Genomic DNA, 11,826 nt, shown 5'->3' with positions numbered 1-11,826 from the left:
AAATAGATTTCAAAATTCTAATGAAAAGTAGACACGTCAGTAAGATTTAATTGTTTAAGTAGTAGGAGAAAAATTTTGTACTTAACTGAAACCCCTGCGAAAGCCAAAACAATCCTTTGTAAACCATCCAGTTAAATTAGAAACAATAAAATGCCCAGGCACAGCAGAGGGTCCTGCGTCTAAGGTGCCAGAAGCCCAGGGAGTCCATTATTCAGCATCCATTTCAAGTTCTGGTGACAAAATCTCACTTTTTACCCAAGGCACTGGTTCTGGTACATATGGATCGTAAGTCCACTTGGGGAAAACTCGTTTATACAGATTCATCAATACTGTATCTTGGGATTTTAGTTTCCCATCAAAACTACACTTCATGTGGCCATGAGTACCTAGGAAGAAAACAGAGCAAGTTAGTAAAATTAAACATGGGAAATTATAAAGCAATGAACTCCCAATCCAAGCCATTCATTAACATGGGAAATTTAGACAAAGTCCCAAATCCCACATTCTCATACCTAAAGGTTCCTTGATGTGTCCCCTTCGGCCCCACTTTGTTCTCAGTTCCACTGGTTTAAACCAGAGCACATCCTCTCTGTTGAAGAACATGTAACGCACTACTGCCGACTTAGTGAAGATTTTAAAAGGATGGCCACTCAGAACAACTCTCTTGATGACCATTCTGTCTGGATCCACTGACATCAGATGGCCTGTGGCAATGAGGTTGTGCATTCCTAAGAGGCGAAAGCAAAGCAGCTGTTGAGGTTATGCTTCCAATTCTTTTACACATCTATGCAAAATGGCCTTGAAGGAATCTTGGTAACAACGTACTAGGCTGGCCAACATTAAAAAGTGTGGGCTAAGTGTACAGGTAGCACTCTGAGAAGCCTCCTGTTACGAGTTAACGTTTTCAGCCAGGATGAAAACCCAGCTTGTCATTCCCTACATTAGACCCACTGTGAGGCAGGAAGTAGTGTACGTTGAAAATTATCATTACACTTTCTTAACATTATTTGCTTCTCAACTTAAACATAAGAGGCAAATTAAATCCTATTAAGGACCTTACTTCTGTGAACTTACCGTTACTTTTCTGTTTGAAGAGCAGCACAGATGCAGGAGGAAAAGTGATTGGCGCGTACACAGTTACCACGAGGGCCACATCAGCAGTCAGGAATCTCTGAAATTTATGCTTATCCGCTGCCACAAAACAGAACTTTTGGGTTAGAAAATAACAAAGACATTTTGAGAAAAGCCATAGGTAATCAATCCAGATAGCTATGAAAAACCCGGATTACTGCAACTCTTAAGCCTAAGGCAGGTTGTGTCTCTGCCCTACTAGATCTAAAAAAATCTGTCTTGCACCAATAAAAATAAAATACAATCCAGTGAGTTTTTCAAATGGAGACAGAATCTTAAAGAGACTGGACTCCTCTTTGGGATTTGAAAAGTTCTGGCGATTCAGATGCCTATCACCCACCCGTACCCTATTGGAGAAATTATATAAATCTATATATGGGATCTATGAAAAGGATCTCTGCCAAATCAACAATTCTTAGTCCCTAATGGGGAATGACACCAATTCCTATAAAGGGCAGAGAGTAAACACATTAGGCTTTGTGGCCATATAGTTCCTGTCAGGCTGGTCAACTCTCGCCATTGTAGCACAAAAGCAGCCAGACAGTAAACAGGAAGCCCCTGACCCAGCAGGGAAGATGCCATGTCCCACACCAGGGTACTGGTGTGCAATCTCCAGCTTGGGTTCCTACTCCAGTATCCTACTAACATGGCCCTTTGCATGCAGTGGTGATGGCTCAAATAACAGGGATCTTGCTACCCACCTGGGCACACCTGGACAGGATTCCTGCTTTTGGCCCCCTGCCATTGCAGGCACTTTGGGAACTGATTCAGCAAATGGGAGTTTTCTGTCTTGTCTCATAGTCAAATAAATTAATTTTAAAAATAAAAAGTTGTGTGTTCAAATAAACCTTTGTTGACAAAAACAAGCAATGATCATATTGGCCCAAGGTCACAGTTTGTTCATCCCTAATCTTGACATTATCTGGAGCTTCAATTTTACCTCCAACATAACCTTCCACCATTCCTGCCAAATTATAGGAATACAGGATCTTTTAAAAGAGCATAGTTGGGGGCCTGGCGCAGTGGTTAAGGTCCTCGCCTTGCACGCCCGGGATCCCATATGGGCGCTGGTTCTATCCCGGCAGCCCCGCTTCCCTTCCAGCTCCCTGCCTGTGGCCCGGGAAGGCAGTTGAGGACGGCCCAAAGCTTTGGGACCCTGCACCCACGTGGGAGACCCGGAAGAGGCTCCTGGCTTTGGATTTGCTCAGCTCCAGCTGTTGCGGCCGCCTGGGGAGTGAATCATCGGATGGAAGATTTTCCTCTTTCCTCTCTCTATATCCACCTTTCCAATAAAAAAAAAAAAAATCTTAAAAAAAAAAAGAGCATAGTTGGCAAGGAAAAAAAAAATCAGTACTTCCACCATTACTGAGGGCCAAGTAAGTCACTAATGTGCTAAGGTAATATTCAGAAGGCCAGGGTCCCATGTCACTGCTCTTCAAACTCATCCAGGCGCAGTATCTCAAATCACACAGCTCCCTGGCTTTGCCCAACTGTGTCCACACCCAGCTCCATTCTTTCACCCACACTCCTACTAACACATCGCACACAAGGGCACCCAACAACTTGACACACCCTTTTTATAAAGCTGCCAGCTGTGATTCCAAACCTATACTGGATGAGGCCAATGTTGTGGGCCAGCATGTTAAGCCTTCACCTACAACACTGGCATCCCCTTTGATCTCCCTACTAATGGCCTGGGAAAGCTCCTAGCTCCTGGCTTCAAACAATCCCAGCTCTCGCCATTGTGGCCATTTGAGGATTCAGTGGACAGAAGATCTTCCTGTCTCTTTTCTCTTTTCCATGCTGCCTTTAAGCAAAAACAAACAAACAAAAAAAAACCTGGAATGTATACTCATGGCAGAGAAGCCTCAGCAATACAAAGATTGCATCACTGAGATGCATCAGACAGGTTCAGACATTTTGAATAAAAACATCATTGGCTCCTAAGCCAGAGTACTGAAAATATCTCAAACCCAGAGACCTAATTATTATTATCATAATGTCCCCACCCCAAGTCAATATCCCCTAGCGTAAGATGGACAAGAACCCAGGAGCTTCCCAACTGCTGACCTGCAGTGTGCTGAGAGATTAAAGGCGACGCACGGAAGCGCCTGAACCCACAGTGGAAGATGAGCTCCTCCTTGGCTTTCACAGGCTCGGTGTCACCAGAGGTCCGCCTCACCACCATGTTCAACACTGACATCTGAGGACCAGGTAAGGAAAACACAGCATTTCACAGTCTGCAAATACAACAGCCTGGCCTGCAAAAAGGCAAAGCGGACCAGCAGACAGCTCGATTCACTCTTGGGAATGTTAGTACAAATTCAGGTGGAGTACAGGTAACGGCACAGTCTCCCTTTACCTCCTCGAACAGGTACTCCAGCCAAGCTCCAGCTGGCTACAGCTTGCACGCACTCCTCTAGGCTCACTTAACCTTCTGCATCCAACAGAAGAGAGCTGGACATCTGCCGCAAAACTAGTGGCCTTCAAGTTAATCACTGACCCACTCACCTTACCGTCACAAGCATTCACAAGCCTGTTCTTCCTCCACTTTCACCCTTATCCACACTGACCAAAGGCACAGAACCCCAACACACACCACCACTGGCCAAGAGCTCTGTACATCGGCAATACCTTTAGTTTTTCGGCTGCCAGCCCTGTACAACATCTAACCTAAAAAACTATCCCAGAGAAGTCTCAGAACCACAGAGGGCATCACTGAGATGCTTCAGACAGGTTCAGACATGTAGGGTAAAACCATCATTGACTTCTCTCTTCAATGCCTCTTCATAAAGAATACAATGTTTCCAGCGACATGAGCAAACAAAACTAGAATTTTAGACTTTTCAGAACAGGCTGACTTACCTTCTGCTCATGAGGGAGCAAAGAAAAGGCAACCATGGGTGTTCCTTGCCGGAAAGACTCTACCACAGAGGCAGGGACGTCTGCAACGTGGACTGTGACGTACCAACCAACCTATAAGACAAAGGCAATAGACACTAGTGAGTTACCTGTCAAGTCACAACAATGACAATCAACTTCCCAAATATAACTCTCAAGACTTCCTCAAAACCCAACTCTCACCCTTTAAGATTGTCTTTCCATTACCCAGATGAGCGCCTGGCATGATAGCCTGGTGGCTAAATCATCACCTTGCATGCGCCAGGATCCCATGTGGGTGCCAGTTCATATCGTACCTGCTCCCCTTCCCATCCAGCTCCCTGCTTGTGGCCTGGGAAAGCCATCAAGGACGGCACAAAGCCTTGAGTCCTTGCACCCGTGCGTGGGAGACCCAGAAGCAGCTCCTGGCTCCTAGCTTTGGATCAGTACAACTCCAGCCATTGCAGCCACTTGGAGAGGGAAACAGCGGACTGAAGATCTTTATCTCTTTCTCTCTGTATATCTGCCTTTCCAATAAAAATAAATCTTTAAAAAATATAATATATAATAAAGTTATCCAGATGAACTCAGCAGGTGTCATCTGATACTTTGTTCCCTGTATCGCTCTTGCGGAGTACTCAGTACACCCTTACTTCAGCCTGGGCAACAATTGGATCTTCATTCTGGGGCCAAGAGGAGGAGTAAAGTAGGGAGCACTAAAGCAAATGGAAGCAACTTTCAGGACAGACATGCAAAGTAGATACCTCAGCTCCGTCAAGCTCCTTTTCATCAATCTCTTTAAAAATGCGTTTCCTAGTATTAGTAAAGTTCTGAAACTGAAAGATCCGAGCATAATCGTGAGGAAGGTTTTCCTTAGGATCCCAAGGAGATGTCCGGAAGCTCTTAAGGCCTCTGTATTTTTGAAATCTAGAATACAGAAGAATTAAAGAAATCAGAAGCTAACTGGCACTGCAGATGGCTGCATCTGCATACTGGAGTGCCTGGGGCCGAGTCAGCAGGCGATGGCTCCAGCTAGGTCCCTGCCGCCTACACAGGACACCCAGGTTGACTTTCGGGATCCTGGCATTTCCTGCCAAACCTAGCTGTTACAGACATTTGGGGAGTCTCTCTGTACATGGACACCCCATTTGCTTCTCTGACTTGCCTGTCAAGGAACAGACTCTTTAACCTGACAAGGATGAAAACAGCCTTTCTATTCTATTCTAATTTCCAATGAAGACTTTCTGGCTTTAATGAGATTTGGCCCCGGAGGAAACTGGATCATAGATACCTTCTTCACACGTCCCTTGTTACTGTTCCAAGCAACCCAGAAACCTCCAAATGTTACATATGCATCAACAAGAGGAACAAAATGTTTTCTTCTGGATCACACTGACATTTGGAACCATATTAATTTTTTGTTTTTACTTGTTTTTTTGCTTTTGTTTTTTTATTCTGAGCCATGTAAATTTTAAAATAAAACCGCTTGACTGAATTTAGGCTTGTGAACAAACCGTATTCTGGCAGCCACATCACGGGGGGTGTCCACTTCATCTGGAAACATCTCTTCCATTCGTTCTTGTTTGTATTTCTCCAGCATTTTCTCCTCAGCCTCTTCATCCACTTTCTCATCATACAGATCATCACGCACAGAGTCCCCTATAGTCATAGTTTCACATTCTTCTTCTTGTTCATCTTCCACTTCACTACCTTCACCCTATAGAATAAAGAGGTAGTTATTTCAGGAGGGGAAAAAAATTCCAAAACCTGCATCTGTCTCTACCTCAAAGTCCACTAAGCTAGGAATAATTTAACAGGTACTTGGTCCCAATCAATGGGAGCCGACTATGTTATCCCATGAGCACTGGTTGGAGTCCCAGCTGTTTGCCTTCTAATCCAGCTCCCTGCTAATACGCCTGGGAAAGCAGCGAGTTCTTGGGCCCATGCACTCACATGGGATACCCAGAAGAAGCTCCTGGCTTCAGACTAGCCTAGCCCCAGCCATTGAGCCCATTTGGGGAGTGAACCACAGGACGCCAGAACTCTCTCATTTCCCTACAACTCTGCCTCTCAATAAAAACAAATCTTTTAAATACATATACATATATATGTACATCTAATGGAACCTAAATTATAAAACAAAAGTCTCATTCTTAGTACCCAGAGAGGCCATTTTTTTGGTTTGTTTTTCAAAGATTTTATTTGAAAGACAGAAGTACAGGGAGAACAGAAACGATACCAAGACCTTCCACCGGATGCTTCCACCGGGGCCAGGCCAAATCAGGAGAATGGAACTCTATCCAAATCCCCACAGGCACTGCAAGAGCCCAAGAACCTGAGCCATCTTCACTGCTTTCCTAAGCATATCCACAGGGAGCTGCACTGGCAATAGCACAGATGAGACTGGCACCCACAAGGGATGTTGATGTTATAGGTGGTAATTTAATCCACTGTGCCTCAATGCCAGCTCCAAGAGGCAAGAGATTGAACCTATAATCCCTAAGTCAGGACTGCCATTTGCCTTGGAGTTATATATAGAAGTAGTTGAAGGACCCACATTCTTTTCTCTCTTTTTTTTTTTTTAGGTTTATCTATTTATTGGAAAAGCAAAGACAGAGTCAGAGATCCTCCAGTTATTGATTCACTTGCCAGATGAGTCACAAGAACTCAAGTACTGCTACTTTCCAGCTGCATTAGGAGGGAGCTACATCAGAATTGGAGTAGTCAGGACTTGAACCCACACTCCGCTATGGGTGCCTCCTGTGGTGGCCTAACTCACGGTGCCCACAATGCTGGCTCCAGGGCGCATTTGCTTACTTGAGATTCCTCTTCCATAAAATCCTCATGTTCTATATCATCATATTCATCTCCCTCACCACCACTGCCACCGTCTTCATCCAAAATCCATTCAGCTTGGTAACTAGATGTTCCTTTGGGGACTTTCTTTACCACTTTGGAACTTTCCTTCAAAAAGTCTGTAAAAGTCCAAAACAATCAAGAAAACTATGCGCACCTCCTTTTTCCCATTACTTTAGGTATTTTCACCTGGCTAAGATGCTTGCTAGCCCTGCTAAGAATCCCTAACAGACATGATTAGAAAACACTACTTCCCAATTTAATCTGGCTGCCAATACTTTACACAGTTAGATACATACCTTGTTATACAGTTTATTATAAAACATGACGGGGTAGGCACTGCGCACTGGGTTGAGATGCAATCTGGGGCCCAGAATGGTGGTCAGGCCTAGTGGTTAAGTCCTCTCCTTGCTCACTCTAGAGTCCCATATGGATGCTGGTTCGTGTCCCAGATTCTCCACTTCCCATCCAGCTCACTGCTGTGGCCTATGAAAGCAGTCGAGGACGGCCCAAAGCTTTGGGACCCTGCACCCACGAGGGAGACCCAGAGGAAGCTCCTGGCTCCTAGCTTTGGTTCAGCTTGGTTCCGACCATTGCGGTCACTTTGGGAGTGAAACAGCAGATGGAAGATCTTTCTCTCTCTCTCCTTCCCATCTTTTGTAAATCTGCCTTTCCAATAAAATAAATAAATCTTTTCTTTTTAATTGCAAAACCAGAGGAGAGACAGAGGGGAAGATAATCCATCCGATGATTCACTCTCCAAATGATCACAATGGCCAGTGCTGCGCCAATCCGAAGCCACAATTCCCAGGCTATAAGCAGGGAGCTAGATGGGAAGCAGGGATGCCAGGATTAGAATCAGCACCCATATGGGATCCTGGCATGTTCAAGGTGAGGACTTTAGCCGCTAGGTCACTGTACCGGGCCCAAACTAAATAAATAAATTTAAAAAGAAAAAAGGATGCTGCTTGGTATATCTATGTGGCATACCGGGAATGCTGGCTTGAGTCCTAAGGAGTGAACCAGCAGTTGGGAGATTGATCTGTCATTTTGCCTTTCAACTACATAATAAATAAATAAATTAACATTAAAAATGAGCAAACATGCAGCCTTCATGGATGAGGGAACATGCTTTCAAGTACACACATCCATCCATACTCCACTCTGTCCTCGGTGATCTTCACATGAGCGGTTACACAAAACCCATGATTCTACATCAGACAGGCAACAACAACCCTGCCAATACTCACCATCTGCTTCCCTTAGCTCCTCCTCAGTAGGCCAGGTTTGCTCTCCCTCCATTGGATCTGGGATAACCTCTGTTTGCAAAGATTCCTGTTTCTCAGGGTCAGCCTTCATCAGGACCTTAATGTCTTCTTCCATATTGGTCACAGCATTCCCAGCACAGATCTGAAAACCGATCTGATGGTCACACAGGAACCCCAAAACTCACACAATAACCAGAAACATCAGTCTTCACGAAGATGGATGGATGGAAACAGAAAGCCGTAGTTTGCCACCCTTTTCCCAATGGCTGTTTGCCGGCACTTTAAGTCTGTGCCTCTGCCTGGCTCCTGAGGCCCTGCTTAATCTGGTTCCACTCCTACTCATTGATTACGTACCTCACTCCCATGAAGTTCATGTCTTTAGAGTTCCAATAGAAACCCTCTGACTGCTTTCTGTGCCTCGCTTTCACACCATTTCTACTTCTAATATAGTCTTTCATCCCTTCAACTCATAAATCTTTCTCAGCACCTGGCTCAAGTCTGAGGCTTGGCAATGTGTGTTCTTGGTTTCCATGGCATATGTGTAACTCGGATGCTCTCACACTCCATAGTTCACAGGTGCTTTCCTGACTCGGTTAAATTCTCTGAGGAAAGTAACCACACCTTGTGTCTTATAAGTTCATACTCAGTTGCAGTGCAGAATAAACACATGACTTTTTAGTGTAGATAAGTAGATAGTATCCAGACTATTGCCACACTCCAAACTAGTAAACCGCCCACTGGCTTAAGAGTGTAGGCCACCATCTCTGAATGTATTTCCATTCCATGCCAAAAATCTACAACCATACAAATCTACAGCCCATAGTTTTTAAGAACGTCATCTTACCTCCATTGCCATGCCTGTATGCTTCTGGGATTTAACCACTCTAGTATTCAAAGGATAAGGGTCCATGGGGGCATCTATCTGCTTCATCTGAAAATCACCATGTCCAACAATGTGCAGCAAGCTATTCACATTCAGAGCCTGCCCACGAACATAGCCCGAGAGCTTCAAGGTGCCCACAGTGCTATTCTCTTCATTAGCCACAAAATCAGCAGTGTGAGCCAACAGGTAGGCCCGCCGATCTCGAAAAGCGAGGTGCCGTTGCTTTTGGTTAGCCAGCTGCCTCAGCAGCATTCCAGCCTCCTGCTGAGTGTCCAACAGGAGGAGTCTGTCATCCGGAAAGCGCTTCTCCACCACTTTACTTAGCTTCTTTCTGGCATCTGTTTGTCTCTTCGGTGGGAGGCCAGATACTCCCTGGATAGCTAAGGCTGCCAGCCAAAGAGAAAGGGATTTATGACCTACTGATTCCCTACAGAAAAGGCCCTGTAATGCAAACAACCTAATAGTGCAACTGTGAGTTCAGAGACTACTGGGAAAACCCATACTCAGCTACCCTACAGAAATATCACACTGGAATCAAATCCTTTATTCTTCTGGTCAACAGACACCCAGGGATCTTTTTTCTTGAACTTTGATAATTTTTAGAAAATGGACAAGTTTAAACCACATCTGTACATTCTACCACCAGCTAAATAAAACCTATCCATATCCCCATGCCAGAAATAGTGCATAATCTATTATAGGTACACAATAAATGTCAATTCATCCCCTTCCTTCCCTAGCATCCATTAATCCAACTCACCATACGTGGGGAGGCCCTGAGCAAAGAGGCAAGAAAGACAGTAATCCCCAGTGCTGTCCCAGCCTTCTAGAGGATCAAGGAGGAAGAGGATGGTGTCAGCTACTTTAGCTAAATCTAACACAGTATGCAGATCCCCTGGAGAGAGAAAACAGTAAGAGGTGATTGGCACTGGCATGTAATGTTCAAAAAATAGTGCCATTACTCAAACATTAGATTAAAAAAAAATCTGGTACCCTACCTGGCCTTGCAGATGTGAAAAACCATCGGTGTCTCAGCTGGGGGCAGAGCAGCACAAAGCTCTGGGTGTTGTCGCACCCTTTCAAGTGCACAGTCCCAGCCTCCCTGTCCTGGAGCAGCTGAAAGGCCACCGACAAGGAGACCCTGCTGTGCAAGGGAACCACCAGGACTTGGTGAGGGGGACCATCTCTGCTGCCCAGGTGCCTCTTCTCTGCAAGAACCTGGTAATACAACCGTCAGGGACTAGTTTCACCCCAGCACTTTGCGCCAGTTATCACACCCCCACCAGCATTCCACCCTAAACCCATAGGTAGATCCCAGGAAAAGACAGAAGTCTCAACCAAAACACACTGCAGCGCCAGTCCAGGCCTGCGCACCCAACCCGTCCTCTAAGGGCCTTCTGGGTCCTTCCTCACTTCCCTGGATCACAGGTTCCAGTTCAAGGCCTAGAAGGACATTGTTTTAAGCCCAGCCTTGTGATAAAGCAAGTCATGGGAAAACAGTGAAAAATGGCCCACCTGCTTGGATCTCTACCACCCAAGCGGGAGACCTGGATGGGGCTTCTGGCTCGCCCAACCCTGGCTGTTGCACTCCCCCCGCCCCCCACAATTTGAGGAGGAAACCAGCAGATGGAAGATCTCTGTCATTCCCTTCCTCTGTAACTCTGCCTTTCAAATATTTTTTTTTTTCTTTTGTAAATGAGCATCATTTCCCAGCCCGCCTTCTCACCGCCTCCTTCTTCTGCTTTCGGAGCTGGCTGGCGCGATGCCTTTGATCCACTCGGCTGAGCTCTTTCCTCACCTTCTTGCACACGGTTTTCACTCCCAGACGGCCTAGCGGGGCAGATCAGAAGGGGCTGGCGAGCTCAGCGCCCGAAAAAAGGCAACCAAGAATCCCGCTCGGCGCCCCCTCTCAGACAGAGGCCTCCCGCACCCGGGACCGGCTCCGGCAGGGCCGAGGGGAAAGTAGCGAACACCGGTTAAAAACTTCCTCCTCCTAATCACGTCTCCTCACCCTTGTTGTCCCGCTGTGCGGACCCGCGGCCCCGATGCCGCCCGCCTTTATGAGCTTTATTCTGCTGCTTGAGAGGCCCGGCGCGGTGAGCCGCCATGCCGCCGTTCACGTGGGCCCTGGCCGCACTGCTTCCGGGCCCGGCGCAGCGTTTCCGGCTGCTCCGAGGGGATGGGCCGGGGGGCGGACCGGGAGGCTGGCCGGGGATGGGCCGGGGGGCGGACCGGGAAACGGACCAGGGGCGGGCCAGGGGCGGGCCGGAGGGCGGACCGGGGATGGGCCAGGCCTCCCGCGGCCTTCCCTCAGCATGTTCTTCAGCCACCCGGGGCTGAAGCCGCGCTCCACCAAGGCGGATGCGGACACCTTCCCGGCGCCGCAGTCTGCGCCGACTGCAAATCGGAGCCCGTAACCGGTCACGGCGAGTGCTCTCGGTTCGGGCGAGGAGGGGCTGTTCTGCTCCCCCTTATTTTCAGTTTTTGCGCCATCACGTAGGAAAATGAATGAAGAGTCCATGGCGCAAGGGAAGGCCGAAGCCCCTCCCTTCGCGAATTTCCAAGGCGCGCCGCTCCTCAGTTTGCTACAACAGCTGTTCACCACTTTGAGCCATCCTCCTCTCCCTCACGTCCCTTCAAGTTGCGGCGCTGCTCTCGCCCTCACTTGCTGCGAGCAAGCCTCCCACGGTCCCTGTGTTTCAGCCCACGCCCCCCCCATACAATGCCGAGTGGGGCCATCCCAGGCAGCCATGGTGACCCCGAAGGGGACACTGCAAGCTGGACATGACCCTGGCACACCCTGAGGCT

The 11,826-nt window shown here is 47.2% G+C and overlaps 1 protein-coding gene and 2 non-coding genes across 3 annotated transcripts; all 3 read right to left on the bottom strand.

The window, feature by feature from the left end:
• Positions 1–23: 23 nt before the first annotated feature.
• TSR1 (TSR1 ribosome maturation factor) lies at positions 24–11,132 on the bottom strand. The gene is made up of 14 exons (XM_041000709.1): positions 11,030–11,132; positions 10,745–10,848; positions 10,017–10,236; positions 9,779–9,913; positions 8,980–9,404; positions 8,118–8,277; positions 6,829–6,986; positions 5,526–5,728; positions 4,776–4,938; positions 3,997–4,107; positions 3,202–3,334; positions 1,075–1,191; positions 513–728; positions 24–386 (listed from the first exon to the last, which is right to left on the bottom strand). The coding sequence occupies exons 1-14, from the start codon at positions 11,124–11,126 to the stop codon at positions 208–210; spliced, it is 2,421 nt and encodes an 806-aa protein (XP_040856643.1). The 5' UTR covers positions 11,127–11,132; the 3' UTR covers positions 24–207.
• On the bottom strand, positions 2,987–3,079 carry LOC121170578. Its single transcript, XR_005886004.1, has one exon. It is a non-coding gene; the product is annotated as a small nucleolar RNA SNORD91 family (small nucleolar RNA).
• Positions 3,816–3,906, bottom strand: LOC121170579. Its single transcript, XR_005886005.1, has one exon. It is a non-coding gene; the product is annotated as a small nucleolar RNA SNORD91 family (small nucleolar RNA).
• Positions 11,133–11,826: the final 694 nt, after the last annotated feature.

The sequence above is a fragment of the Ochotona curzoniae genome, unplaced genomic scaffold, assembly GCF_017591425.1.
Source record: "Ochotona curzoniae isolate NIBS_2020 unplaced genomic scaffold, NIBS_Ocur_1.0 scaffold_2453, whole genome shotgun sequence".
In the NCBI taxonomy this organism is placed as follows: Eukaryota; Metazoa; Chordata; class Mammalia; order Lagomorpha; family Ochotonidae; genus Ochotona; species Ochotona curzoniae.
The sequence above is the reverse complement of the archived record's forward strand: the minus strand, read 5'-3'. Positions and strand labels throughout refer to the sequence as shown.